Consider the following 14597-nt stretch of genomic DNA (forward strand, 5'->3'; position numbering starts at 1 on the left):
AGCGGAGTCCCGCTGATAGTGCAGAGGTATGCGGGTTCTCGGCAAGTTGGCGGCTTGACGACTGGGGGGGGGATTTGTTCGTGAATCAGGAGGGTATCTTTGAGGGATTTGGGAATCTCCGGATTTGGGACTGATGGCCAGATTGTCCATCCAGGGGGCCTCCCTGTGAGGTTCACATGGTCTTCCTTCTCCCCGACGCGCTTGAATCGCAAGCTCAACAAGAGCAACGTGAATACACGAAGTACTACACACGGAGTGTATAGTCATCCTTTGTTGTTGCTTTCGAGCATATTCATGTTTGACAGGTGGGGAGCCGTTGGATTTTAGCCTTGGATTATGATACATACGTCTAACGGTTAAAGACATGGAGTGGACCCTGTAAACAGAGTAGGTAGAGTTAGATGGCCCGAATGGGCGTCTGGCGTTTACGCCGTTCGGTTGGACTGTACATACTCCGTACGAGTACGAGATTGTCCTTGCTACAGACCCGATCGTCATCGCTGGTCTGGAAGTTCACAAGCAACGGAAATTCCTTCATGGTCCAGTGGACAACATGGTCAATCTGAGACTGGACAATCAACTGGTGGGAAAATCTTCCATGAGCTCCATCCCGATGATCCAGATCAACCAGGGTTCTCGGCTCGCCGTCAAATCAGACGGCGGACAGTGGATTCGACGACTGTTCGGCCTACCGGCAGATCATTGATCTTCATCTGGTCCATTTGTCCGTTCTTGGCAGTTTGCTCTGTCGCCAACTCCGCCGTTGTCAGCTGTCACCCTCCTCTGCATCTGAGACCGAGACATCTCCCGCTGCCTTTGCGCTTTGAAGTCGTGATCGCTCCACAGTAAGTAACCACACACCCCTTTTCCTTCGAGAAGCGAAGGCAGGAACTTGTGAATGTGACCATTGCGGTTTTAAGTTTGTGCACGCATCATTGACAGGTTCTTGGCTTCTTGCAAGGATCAAAAGTCAAATTCATTCTTGTTGAAGTCTGAACCGATGACAGCTGAGAGTTTGACAGGCGACGTCGCCATACGGAACTCGTCGATGCTTCGACCAAGGCTGGGATGAGTTCAGTCTCGACGTGTTTGTTGTTTTGCTATGATACGAAGTCCTCGTATAAGTACTCCGTACTTCGTACTCCCTGCTCTGTACAAAGTCAGTTGATGGAATAATGTTGACACGGTGCATTCAAAGCGCTCGCCTCCTTCATTTTCCATTGTTCTTAATTCTCATTTGGTGAGACTCGGTTTAAGGTTTAGTTAGGGCAATGAGTCGAGTTCAAAAGGGGTTCACGAAGCGATTACTAATGTCCGCAGGCGCTGTAAGATGGATGGCTGAGCCGCTGAGTGTACGCTTTTTGTCCGAGGTTTTGTCCGACTTGCAACAGATGGTAGCTTTGTGTCATGGCGGACATGCCACGTGAAATTTGTGGGTGCCACTGACAGACAGCCGGACTGACCTTATCATTCCAGGTCAAAAAGTTTAAAAAGTAGTAGTTAACTCTCCAAAGGCTTTGTGAAGAAGCAATCAGATCGAAGAGTACGAGTACGGAGTAAGCTGTGATATCTGTGATTTGAGCCGAGGTGGCTTGCTGCAAGCGATTGATTCGATCTATCTTATGATGAGCTCCAGGAAGACCTCCAAAAGCAATTCACATCCTTCTGTACCTAATTCTCGAGATCGGCGTGTGTGAAAGGCTGAAAGCAAGCTTGTTCACAAGCTCGACACACCGACTTCGCCGAAAATGGTATGTACGGAAGTACAGTATATATACACTAGCGGAACTACGGATATATGCACGATACAGTTAGTTGACGGAAGCGTTGCCAAGCCAAAGATCGTCCTGGGGACCTGGACAGTGGTTACCACTTTGCAGAGCAGCGACAGCCACGATGCATATACGGGGGAATACTGGATGTCAGAGTGCGGCATGTGCGAGTCCTTGTGCGAGCAGGATTCCTACGGAGTAAAGACATTCCGATTGCCCTGAATCGACAGCCTGATTAGAGCGTAACCTATTCAGTTAGTATCTGCCCCAGGTCCAACTTCGCCATGAGGTTGAAGCCTGCGATCGCTCAATGGAGACTTGAGTTCACTCTCCCTTCAAACTTTCTGTGAGCCGACTCCAGCCTCGCCGGCCCTCCGTAATCGGCGAAGGAGGGGCCTTCGGGTGGGAGTACTGTACTGTGGCCGTTATCTCATGACAGAGCCCTCGAGTCCTCGTCCTCGTCGGTCATATCCGACAAATTCTCCTTGAGGCACCCGGTTGCTTGAGTTTCTGTGCTTCCAGAAAAGAAATGATCGACATCGATGATGTCCAAGGCCGCGACCGCGGCCAACCGCCGAGGATGTGGACAGAGAGGCAGATCCGAGGAACCTAGGCAGGCCGGCTGCTGATCAGTGATCCCTTCCCGATGCCCAATCGCTGGCCGAACAAATTAGCCGTCTCTCCCCGACAGACGCCTCGCTAGTTCATACCGTGAGCATTCTGTGGGTCATTTGCTGTGCGGATCGACCGGATTGACAAGAGCCACGGCAGTTGAGTTGGCGATTGGCCGCTGGGAAGCTTCTAAGAATACCTACTCAAGATGTAAGCTCCATTCCACCATCGCCACGAGGGAAACGATCTGCCGCCACCATGCGATCATGATTCAGGGATCCAGGATCCTCGCTAGACAGCCTTGGCGCAATCTCCCACGCAAGTGGATGGGGCCTCGCTTAAGGAAGACCTTAGTCGAACTTAACCGATTACTTCCGCCGTATGTATATACAGTGGGTCAGATGTTACATGAATGTCGTCAAGGTGCGGGATCGACTCTCGACGGTCGTTTCGAGTTCCCTTATCGGTGAGATTGAAATCGCAGGCTCATGATGATTTGTAGTTCAGTTGGGAATGAATCAAGAAGTACGGGAGTCCTCGTAACTAATCAATACGGGGCAATCCTGCTTTGTTCGACTGAATAACCTACTACCGAGTACTCCGTACGGAGGAAATACGCACTTTCCCAGAGCAACTCGGTAAGATTCCTCCCGAGTCGGTATTACTCCGTACATTCGTCGATCCAATCAACGGAGCTTCTCCGATCCTGGGCTGCCCGCAAGTCCGCGACAATTTCCGGTGGTAAAGGGGTGCCTATTTTCCCGGTACTGTCATCGCGTTACCCAGAGGACCGTGTCTGGACAGGTCTGGACAGATCAGCCACCAGAAATCCCCCAGTAAATTTGTAGGAAATCTCTCCACAGCCGAGGAAGCTCCGTCCATAGTTTGTATAAGGATCGTATTGGTATGGTACGATGCAAGTCCCACGCTAAACCAGACTAGGCATAGGAGTCGCGGCGTTGCCTCGAGGACGATCTGTCAACGTTATGGACAGACAGCCATGGCGCGTCGCCGAGCGTTTCAACTCAGAGCCCACGCTCTCAGCAGGAATCGAACAAATCAACGAGTCGAGCAGCCGTGGGGTTGGCGTGGGTGCAGTACAGTACTCCGTACGACGGTACAGTACTGTATGTATTCGTGACTCCGGACTGAGCCCTAACCGACTCGTATGTAATTCAGCCCGCAAGAGAGCCGGCTGGGATGGGCAGTGGGGACTGACAACCTTGCCCATCATGGCCGTTCCGTCAGTCTGCGAATGATCCGCAGGGCGGTTGCCAGTTCATATTAACTTTCCTTACCGAGAGCATGGAGTTGAAGTTGATGTGGCCGGCTCCATATTAGTCTCAGGGTTCCCTCGGAACGTAGTCTCATCGCGAGCATGCTGCCTCTCCTCCGTGTTCCTGGATTGTGGACCGCCGGTTCTTAAAAGTATTCAACTGCTCGCTCACGGTTCCAACTCGAGGCCGACTGTTAGAGGCTTCTCGTCCCCATCATGAACGTGGCCAGTTTAGTCTCTCCGGTGTCGTCGTCAAGCGACACACTGCGTACCCGAACGTACGATCAGTACGAGGAGCGCACATCATACTTCTGCCCTCCTCCTGCAGTACCGCGACAACCTCTGTCACCACCTGCCGAGGATCAGCGCAAATGCTCGTTGCCATCGATTTCCAGTTTGTTGGAGTGTGCGGATGGCATGCCTCCAGCCAGTACGTTCCCGTCTTCTCTCTACTCTACCCTCTGCTTGTCTTCTGGAAAAAATGCCCCAGTGGCTAACGATGATGTAGAGCGACAGCGAGCAAGCATTTCACCAACAAGAGAACACCCACGACCTTTCACCTTGCCTCCTACTCCGCCAATGCGACCGGGTTCGGGACTCCATGAACAGCCGTCGGGCACCCGTTCGCATTCGTCTTCCATCAGCAGTGTGCCGGGGATGGTCCAGGCACCGTCACCAACTACGACTCTTCCGCCACTGTTGGCCCCTCTTCCTACACCACCGGCCGAGCGAGGGTCTATTTCCTTCGACAGCCGGATAGGCTCCGCGCCGTACTCGTCGCCGGCTCCCAGCTTAACTACGTACAGCAATCCTCCTACGGTGGAAACATCGACTGCGCCGCCGCCGCCGCCGCCCCCACCACCGCCATCCCAGCCGCAACCCTACTCGGCCGCTTCCAATAATTCCGCCCCTCCTGCGATTTCGCCCGCCAATCCCACCTGGCAACATCATCACTACTTCCCTCAGTCGACGTCGACAACGTATTCTCAAAACAATGACCGATATGTGTGCCGGACATGCAACAAGGCCTTCTCGCGACCATCTAGCCTGCGTATTCACTCGCATAGTCACACTGGGGAGAAGCCTTTCCGATGCACGCACGCCGGCTGCGGCAAGGCCTTTAGCGTCCGCAGCAACATGAAGCGTCATGAACGTGGCTGTCATAATCGGCCAATGACTGCAACAATTGTATAACATGACTACGGTGGTTTTTTGTTTTCCTTTTTCTCTCTTTTTCTCTTTTGGATGGCGTTGTGATATAGGGTTAGGGGTTGGTTTTTTTTTTTTTTCTTTCGGATTTGTACAAATACTACACTTGTGTATATTGGATTTCTGGATTCGCTTGCACATATTATTGAACTTTTCGACAAAATCTGAAGACGAGTGCATATGCAAATGCTCCGTCCATCTCTTCCTGCAAGTAGCCTTTGAGATCCATCAAGCTCCAATGCAGACGATCCAAGTCGATCACAATCTTGAAGAGCGACTGTCGAGCCCCACAAGAACAGGTTGGAGCATCCATCCACATTCTCCCACATTGTCCCACATTTGGAAGTATTAAACTCAGTGGGTAGAACGTCCCAAAAGCCAAAGGCTCAGACTCATTCAGCTGGCAATGCAGATCATCAACAAGGGGTAATATCTGAAGTAATACCTGAAGGCTCCTTTGGATGATCATCTTCATAGTTATCGGACGAGTCGTATTGAGCTGAGGGGCTTGTATGTATGACGGAAGTCCCCCGAGCATGTGCTCCCCGTATGAGTCGCAACAGGATGAAACCTCATCAACCGACGGATATTAACCTTAGTATGGACTTGGTCAAGTCATGACTCTCCTCTGTGATGTTCTGGAAAAAAACTCGTGGAAGATCCGAGGTTCTGTCTGATTCCTTGAACTTTCCCCCTACAGTAACTAATGGACAAAGGGGGTTAGTTACGAGCCGGTTCGCAGACTTTCGGCGACTTTACCTAGCTAACTTACCTGCTTGAGTTTAGCGTACCGGCTATTCACTGGAAATTCATATCCAGGAGCTCTGGAGCTTCCAAGCTCCCCACTTGCCACGTGCTTCTCGAATCAGCTTCTGTCGGATGCCCTCTTTTGCCGACTTTACCTCACTTATTGCCGGATTTGGAAATAATTGGATTAACGAGCAGGTTAAACTTCCACAACCTGGTCAAGCTTGGAAGTCCAAAGCTGCGTCCCAACTCACAGCTGAGCCAGACTCACCGAGTTTGTCCTGGACACTGACAGGAGCCGAGCCGAAGCAAATGCCTACCCCGGCAGTAATCATATGTAACCTACCTCGTTCATCTGGTCATTCCGAGTTGAGTTTTTCTTGATCAACGAGGTGATTGAGCGTTCCTGAATCATGAAAATACCCAATCCCAATTGAAGCGGCTGGAAACCGAACAATTCAACCTAACGAGTTCGCTGGGATGAACTCCTCATCAATGCATACCAGCTCCTCACAGCTGTATCAGCTCCGAGGAGTACGAGTATACACTCGTACATTGTGCTTCAAGTCTCAATCAAGTAATCGGTACACCCAACGAGTCGGAGTAACGGAGTTAACCTTATCATCGAAGCTCTCGGTTGCGCCTGAGAGAGGACTCGTACAAAATCCTAAACTATCTGCGCAGTGAGAATAGCACACCATTACGAGTACAGTTGGATACAGTAGTGTCTTTCACCTGCAATGCATCCATCCTGCGTGAAGACTCGAGACTCGAGTACTTTGTACCTACAGCTTTCACATTTCACACAAGGGATTCAAATTAGGTTACCCACGAAACTTCCGCTAGAGATGGATAACTACAAGAAAAAGAAAAAAAAAAAAAGCAAATAGTTAAAGCCAATCAATAACCATATCGAGGAATAAGCAGTGCTCCAAATGTCCAAACAGTGTGCAATGGAAATCATGCGATCGATTGCATTGCTCGGCTTATGAAACAATCGGCGGGAAATCGATTTGATCATCCTCGAGATAATCCACTGAAATGGCCTTGTTGCGTTCAGCCACAGTCCAGCCATCGCCAATCCATCCGTTCGGGTTGTCGTTGATGTAGCGGTATTCAAAGTCTTCCCATCGAGGGTTGGCAAAGGTCTTGAGCGCGTGCAGTGAGGATCCTTTGGGGGTTGACACTCGATTAGTGATTTGATATAGTGGGCAAAAAAGCAACATGGCAACATACCTGGCCAGAGCGCGACGACTCGCCCATCCTCGCGCCCGCCCTTGTACCAGCTTCGACATTTGGTGCTGAACACGGTTCGAGTAAAGTACTGCTCGCAGTGCGTCGTAAACCGCTCCACGGCCTCCCGTCGAGGCATCATCCAGAGAATGTTGTCGCGCTGCATCTTCTTGACGCACTCTGTCATGTAATCGATTGACTTCTCGATGAGCAGCAGAAGGCTGCCGTGACCCAGAGCCGCGTTGGGGCCTAGACACATGAAGAAATTCGGAAACTCATCGGTCGCCAGCGAGATGTAAGTGTCTGGGAACTCCTTCCACTTGTCGGCGAGCGACACCCCGTTTCGACCCTTGAAAGGGAATACAGGACGGTACGTCGTGTCGAAACCGGTGGCGCAGACGATCATATCAACCGGACGGTGCTTGCCGTCCGCGGTGCGGATCCCCGTGGCATCAACCTCCTTGATCTCCGTATTGATAACGTCCACCTTGTCGTCGGTGAGCGCCTCGAGGTATCCCGGTCCCGGCGTCAGACGGCGGCAACCAGGCGGGAATGATGGCAGCATCTGATCGAGCAGCTCCGGCTTGCGTGCCAGACGGCGCTTCATGTTCTCTGCAAAGTACTCGGGGCCGGCAAGCTGCTCCGGCGTGCCCTTGACGGTCACGGCAAAGTTGCTTTGCAGATCCAGCTCGATATCTGTGTCCACATGTCAGGCACTCACAATTCACTCGGAAGAGTGTCAACGATTGAACTACCTTTACGGAATTTCTGGTACTCTTCCCGATTCTCTTTGAAGCGGGCAATCTCCTCCGGCGTGAATGTAACTATTTTCTCGTGTAAGCGAATGCCGACTGGGCTTCTCAGCTGGCTTACTTACTGTTGTCTTTGTCGGTTCCATATCTCTTGTTCAGCACCTCCCGTGCCAGAGTCGGAGACAGCCACGTCCGCCCGCGGGCATAGTGGTCGATATGAGCAACGTCCGGCAACATGGCCGGCAGGACTTGAATGCCACTCGATCCATTGCCAATGACTGCCACTCTTTTGCCCTGTTCGAGGTTTTGTTTTTTTTAGCTCGGTTCAACCGCCTGCGTCACATTTGAACCATGTACCTTGTAGTCATAGCTCTCGTCCCAGTTTGCTGTGTGCACAAGCTTGCCCTTGAAGTCATGTAGGCCAGGGATATCGGGCCATTTCCACTTGTTCAATGACCCTTGAGCGGAAATAAACACGTCACATTCATCCGCATGGATCGACCCGTCCTCCAGATTCTCCACCTTGAGACACCACTTCGCTTTCTCATCGTCCCAGATGGCTTCAACCACCTTGTGCTTGAATTTTAAGTATCGGTAACACCCGTACTTGCGCGCAATATCCTTCCAGTACTGCCAAATCTCCTTCGCACTGGCATAGAATTGCGTCCATCCCGGGTTCGGCGCAAAGGTAGCCTGGTACGTATGTGCTGGGATGTCTATGGACGCCGTCAGCGATATTCGGTCGCACTAGCATTGAAAAGCGGGAAGAAAGTACTCTACTCACCGCACGCGCAACCGGGATAGCGATTTTCATACCACGTCCCACCGACGTCGGGGTTTTTCTCGTAGACACACAGGTCAATCTCTGGGATCCGCTGCGCAAAGCGAATGCCGGCTACGATGCCAGAGATTCCTGCGCCCATGATTACCACCCGCAGTGGGCGGACTTGGTCAACGGAGCGGTCTTCGACGATCCATTGCTTGGAATCCGGAGGGGATTCCTTCGCAGGGCCCACCTCCTCTTTCGCGGGGACTGCTTTGGCAGAGTCGTTCATGGCGGGTGTTGAGGAGTGACGCGACAAAACAGATAGATTGCGCCGAATACGTTTGTACATCTTGCGGAATCAAAGCTAGGAAAAAAAGACTGAGGAGCTACATGCATCGGGGGCCATTGAGCTGGATGGGATTTAAGTAGTTCATCGAGCGCAGTCAGCCGATTTCATGACACACGCAAGAGGAGTCTTTTCCCCCCGTGAATTCCTGCGGCCCCAAACATGGGGACAAACCGCGTCCTTTTCCCGCATGAAGTCACAGGAAGCACGGCGTTCGTTGGCGCCATGGGGGAGGGAACATCTGGGGAAGCTCCGGTGGGCATCTCCACACCGGGATTCCCCCGGTCGATGATCAAGGCACCAGCTTCACGATAACCATCCAGTTGGATGGTTCGGAAGCAGGGGATGGGATGCTTCAATTCAGTATCATTGGCCAACGTCGAATGATGTGCCATCCTTGACCATTGCCATGGGGCTGCCTCCCGCATGTACGGTCAGGCACGATGCTCCCTCGAGTGTCCCATCTACAAATTCCGAGTGAATTCTCCGTGCTCGCCTCTTAACCTAGAGAGTCTTCCCCGGATGCTCTCCCCAGATTTCATATCATCGGGGAGGAGCATCTCTCCGGAGCTGCACAACCCTAAGCCTCTACTCCCCATAGGCCTCCTCTCTACACCGTACATCTCTATTGATTCATTGAAATATGAAGCTCATTCAAAGAGCAAGTGGAGAGACATGTCCTCACGGAGGTCTTTGAACTTTCCGGGGTGATTCGGAAATCGTACTCGCCATACAACAGGGAGACAATAAGTATTATCCAAACGATACCTATCAATTTGATTGACTCGATCCGGCCGTTCCGGAATCGGTCCAAGGCCCTCACCAAATCCCGGCTTTGAGACCGACAGCCCGTCCCAACCAAGAAACCCTACAACCTTCGATGAAGATTGAGTGATAGTCGAGCCGTTCAATACTGGGCGGTCAGCTGACGCATCCACTTCTTCAAACTCCCCCACAGCCAGCACCATTCATGCTTCGGTAGTTGGTCACCAGTGATGGACATCCATCCTGGAGCCATCTGCTTTGCACACCCCTCGGAGTTGATGCTCTCGACTCATCTGCAGACATGAGAATGTTGGAAGGATGGTTGGGGGCGAAGAACACATTCCGTTCTGTTGTGCTGAATTGCTTTCCAAGACCACCCCAAGCTCATGCTCAAGCAATGAATGCTTTTGAGAACAAAGCTCGTGGAGCCAAAGGGCGGGTGCGGAGGACGGTTCTCGTTCGGCATCGATAGCCAATCCGCACGGTCCAATCACAATCTGTTAAATAGTGGCAAACCCCAGTCACTAAATTAGTGCCTCTGATCCCCGCAATCTCTGGTAATAGGCTAAGCTGGCGAAGCTAAATTAATTATCCTGAGGCTCCTTGCGAGCATCTCAAAAGCGTTTTTTTGCGTGGTTCCTTGCAGCTCCATTTTTTCCCTGGCATACTTGGGCTTCAGGGTAGAAGACGAGCGCGGTGACGGGAAGGAAACAAACAAAGGGCCTTTCCCGCTTTCGCCACTCGCCCCCTCCGCCATCAGCAAGCCCCCCAGTTTGCGCAGTTGCGACCTTTTTGCCTACCGCGGTCTGTGCATATCGCGCCGTGAAAGGGGTTTTCACTCTTGAGCGAACAATTCCCGACCCATGAAGCAGTCATCTGAGAAACATTTTCGCTGCAACGTCTGCCAGCGCGGATTTACGCGCATTGATCATCTGAAACGGCATCATTTAAGGCGTATGTCCCGATTCCAGCGATTCCGCCAATCCGAATTCAGAAGGGAGAACTAACGCTTGGTAGATTCGGGACTCAAGCCATATTCTTGTATATTCTGTAACGAAACCTTTGCGCGATGGTAAGTACCGGTAAATCATAATGCTCGTGGGGGCGATGTTAACTCGCCATTTCAGCGACAATCTGCGCGACCATTATCCCGATTGCCCGCAGCGCGGCGATCGCCAGATCCCCGAGACGGGACAGCGAGGGCGACGAAGACATGCCTGCGAATCGGTGCGTTTCTTCCAGCGATAGTGTTCGCACAAGACCGTGCTGACGGTGGTACATAGTGTATGACAATGAAACTGCGCTGCGACGGCGAAAATCCCTGCAGTTCCTGCATCAAGCGTAACCTCACTTGCAACAATGAGCGCCGAAATGTGCAGCCAGGTCGGACAACAACAAAAAGTGCGTCACTTCCACGTTCAATCATTTCTTTCGCTCGACCCCGACTCACCAGAATGCAGAAGAACCCACGTCGGTCAAAACCGAAGACTACAGTGAACAGTCCGATCGCGGGTCCATCAAGTTTCTTCTCAATGCCGGCACCGACAGTTTTACGGAAAAGTTCCTTCTCCCACCGCGCTTTGATCGGACGCGAGGGATGGTCTACCAGAACCAGAAAGAAATGGAGGAAGGGTCGCAATCGATGTTGACGACCACCACCGGAGCTTCCCCGAATTTCTTCTCTGGCGAGTTGGATGACCAGTCCTTTTTCCAAGGAGACTTCATGTCATTCATCAACGGGCCGTTCCCCGACACACAAAAGTCTTCTCAAGACATATATGGCAGCGGACTGCTTGCTCCGTTGTTGACGCCCGGCCCCGACCCTGGTCTGAGCGTGTCGGGCGAAACCGCTTACTTTGAGCCGGAAAGCGCATTCTCGACCGCCTTGATTCAATCGATCCTAACCAAATCATGGTCCGTGAGTCTGGACGCCAAATCCCAGCAAGAGATTTCCGCCAATCTACACTTTCTCTTGACAACGCAACGAATCCGCAAATTCATCAACTTGTATTTTCGATATTGGCATCCCAACTGCCAGTTGATCCATCCGCATTCTTTTGACGCCGAGCGCGCTCCGACGCCGCTGCTCGCGTCGGTGGTGTTCATGGGTGCCATGTACTCGAACGACGAACGGGAAATGACCATTGCCAGACGGTTACTCGATCTTGCCGAGTTATTTGTCTTTGCCACCGAGCCTTTCTCCTACGAGTATGAGATTGGTCGAGTATTTGCTGGTCGGCCTACGACGACAGCAGAGCAGAAAGACTGGCTACATTTTCAATACTTCCAGGCTGCCTATCTGATGGTGGTCATCCAGTACTGGGCGGGGACAAAGGTCTCGCGTAATCGCGCAATGGAGACGCGATTCAGCGAGATCATCCGGGTGAGTTTGTTGGGCGTTGAACGAAGAGCAAGGTGCGCTAATATGCTGGCAGGTGGCCCGGAGCATGGGTCTCACGCGGTGTCGCCATCTTCCCGAGGACCGCATACACGAAGCATTATGGATTCAAAAAGAGTGCCGTATCAGGTAAGTCTATCAAAGAAAGCAAAGCTGCTTGAATAGTAGCTGATATGAGTAGGACGATCAATATCATCTGCTCGCTTGACTGTGCATTCGGGTTCTTCCAAAACTACCCATGTCGACTGACACCAATGGAAATGGAGTGCGATCTTCCATGCGAGGACTCCATCTTCAACTCGGAGCATCCATTCGCGCAACCAAACTTCCGCTTCAACCGAGAACTGACCGTTGCGGAAGCGTTTCAGAGTCTTTTTGCAGAGGTGCCGCCGGCGGTACCGAACTACACTGTTTTTGACATGTTCATTCTTATTCATCGTACGTTCCCTAAAGGAATGGCATTGATCGTCTTACTAACCCCGGACAGTTCTCTATGCCTATATCAACACCCATATGACGAATTTGATTCCTACCCTCCAAGTTCAAAAAGCCAAGCCTGATCCATCGCAAGGGCAGAACAGTGCCATGCCCGAAGACTCGATATTGGCGACCATCCGCAGGGCACTAAGCCGGTGGCGAGAGCTTTGGCTGCCGATGCGGGAGCGGATCCCACCCCACGAATGGGCATCGATGGGATTCGCGAAGAATGGGTATAACTTCTGGCTAGTGGCACAGCTGCTGATCACCAAGAAGCAAAGCGTTGATGTGATCATGAAGATGGAGGTCAAGTGTGAGGATAAATTGGAGAAACTGAAAGTACTCCTACAGGATGACAACGATGACCAGACATGATTTTTCTCGTTTTTTTCGGGATAAATTTGATTTTTGATACCTAATGTGATCCATGTACATAGGTCTCCCACACGAGATACGCATTGTAATGAAGCCTGGATTATGTGCATCTGATCTCCGCTGACTTCTCGGCATCATAATTTTGACACCAACCTATGCAATTTAGCTGTGTTGGAACTGGAGATAGAGTCTATGGAAACGCCTTATGCGTACCCCAGTTTCCAGAACATCTCGATATTCTTCTCCGAATTCTCGTCCACGAACGGCGGCGGATCTCTGAACGTGATGTTTCCCTCGTGCAACTCGGCAACTTTTCCGGTCAAACCTGGGTCCTCCACAAAGTTCTGCGCCGCCTTGGTGACGGTGGACATGGGTGTGATGATCATGTGTTTGAAGAGTTCCTTGCTGGAGGAGATATTCGACTCTGGGAGGAAAAAAAAAAAGGGTCAGCGTACAAAAAAAAGGAATATTTTTCAGGGGTATAAGGCACTCACCAACAACCGCCGGAGCAAGAGCGTTGATTCGAATCTTTTCCTTTTCTAAAGGACGCGAGAGCGAGCGAACGAGGCCGATGACGCCATGTTTGGCAGCCGAATAGAGCGGCGCGATGTGCAGCGGATAGATTCCCGCATTGGATGCCGTGCAGGTGATCCCTCCTCGACTTGGTTCTGCGGGATTCTTGAGCAAGTAGTGGATTGCAAGCTTGATTGCTGTAGGTCTTTTGTCAGACTACCTTGCCTTGCCTTTCCTTTCCTTTTACTCCTGGTCCAATAGGTGTCGGAATTGGACATGAAAAAAAAAAAAACGTACTGTAAACCGTCCCCACGAGATTCACATTCAACGTCTTCAACTCCGGCTCACTCGGGATCTGCTCCTCCTTATCAATCAACCACCCAATCTCGGTGATGCCTGCGTTGGCAAAGACATGGTCGATGCGGCCATGCTGGGAATACACCTGCGCAAACGCGGCGGAAATGCTCTTCCACAGCGAGATATCGACCTGATGGAAGCTGAAGCTGGCGTGCGGGAACTCCTGTTGCAGATTTGCAACGACCGGCGCGCCCGTCGCGGAGTTGATGTCGAAGATGGCGACGTGGGTGCTGGGTTCGCGCTGGGCGGCGAGTGCCCGAGAGATTCCTAGACCAATGCCGGAGGCACCACCTTGTTTGATTGAAGAGTCAGTAATGAGGATAATTTGGTGATTTGATTATGCCTATTGTAATGGCAAACAAAGAGAAGGACGAACCAGTTACGATGACGATTCGCTTTGCAGCCATGGTGATATTATAGTAGTAGTAGTAGTAGTACTCAATTGGCTCGACAGCTACCTCTATCCATCCGCCGTACTAAATAGTCACTCGCAGCATTCATTTTCCCGCGCTCTATTTATTGCAAATCCTCCAATTCATCGTGTTCTGCATGTGCTTTGGAGCTTGGAGATGATCATTGGAGACCCCGCATTTGCACAACTCCACTCTCTCTTGCGGGGTTTTTCCGGTGGGGTCGATCCGGTCGGATCTTGACCAGAGCTCTGGGAGTCACGTGGCGCATCCCGGAGTTGTCTCGGTCGGAAACTGCGGAGCGCAGACAGAATCTTGGGTCCATGGAGGCGTGGCATGGTAACTGGAGAGTGAGGATTCTTTGTTTTGCAAGATACTGTAAACCTGGTCGAAGGGTGATTTGTACCCAAGCGTACAAAGACGATACTTAGTAGCTAGTAGCCTACGGAGTACTAGTGAGCACAAAAGAGAATGTCTGAATCGGATTCAAGCAAATTCTATCCCCTCGAAACCCTAAATCAAACCCTACTTGAGCCCGGCAACTTGGAGCCACGAGCGCCGTGGAGTTCGCACTCAAGGAGACTCTTGG

The 14597-nt window shown here is 51.5% G+C and overlaps 4 protein-coding genes across 4 annotated transcripts; 2 read left to right on the top strand and 2 right to left on the bottom strand.

The window, feature by feature from the left end:
* Positions 1 to 3876: 3876 nt before the first annotated feature.
* On the top strand, positions 3877 to 4854 carry VTN31DRAFT_7010 (uncharacterized protein; the record flags this gene model as incomplete). Its single annotated transcript, XM_069407685.1, has 2 exons — positions 3877 to 4090; positions 4169 to 4854. 2 exons carry the CDS (start codon positions 3877 to 3879, stop codon positions 4852 to 4854), a joined length of 900 nt encoding a protein of 299 aa, XP_069258313.1.
* A 1748-nt stretch (positions 4855 to 6602) lies between these two features.
* Positions 6603 to 8656, bottom strand: VTN31DRAFT_7011 (uncharacterized protein; the record flags this gene model as incomplete). Its single annotated transcript, XM_069407686.1, has 6 exons — positions 6603 to 6787; positions 6853 to 7545; positions 7605 to 7673; positions 7727 to 7895; positions 7959 to 8317; positions 8386 to 8656. 6 exons carry the CDS (start codon positions 8654 to 8656, stop codon positions 6603 to 6605), a joined length of 1746 nt encoding a protein of 581 aa, XP_069258314.1.
* A 1685-nt stretch (positions 8657 to 10341) lies between these two features.
* On the top strand, positions 10342 to 12728 carry VTN31DRAFT_7012 (uncharacterized protein; the record flags this gene model as incomplete). The annotated part of the gene is made up of 8 exons (XM_069407687.1): positions 10342 to 10432; positions 10496 to 10550; positions 10606 to 10705; positions 10762 to 10879; positions 10939 to 11861; positions 11914 to 12005; positions 12058 to 12314; positions 12364 to 12728. 8 exons carry the CDS (start codon positions 10342 to 10344, stop codon positions 12726 to 12728), a joined length of 2001 nt encoding a protein of 666 aa, XP_069258315.1.
* A 134-nt stretch (positions 12729 to 12862) lies between these two features.
* VTN31DRAFT_7013 (uncharacterized protein) lies at positions 12863 to 14005 on the bottom strand (the record flags this gene model as incomplete). Its single annotated transcript, XM_069407688.1, has 5 exons — positions 12863 to 12881; positions 12942 to 13152; positions 13223 to 13438; positions 13539 to 13889; positions 13975 to 14005. The coding sequence occupies 5 exons, from the start codon at positions 14003 to 14005 to the stop codon at positions 12863 to 12865; spliced, it is 828 nt and encodes a 275-aa protein (XP_069258316.1).
* Between the last annotated feature and the right edge of the window lie 592 nt (positions 14006 to 14597).

This window comes from Thermomyces dupontii (assembly GCF_041956625.1).
Source record: "Thermomyces dupontii strain NRRL 2155 unplaced genomic scaffold VTN31scaffold_8, whole genome shotgun sequence".
NCBI classification, from domain to species: Eukaryota; Fungi; Ascomycota; class Eurotiomycetes; order Eurotiales; family Trichocomaceae; genus Thermomyces; species Thermomyces dupontii.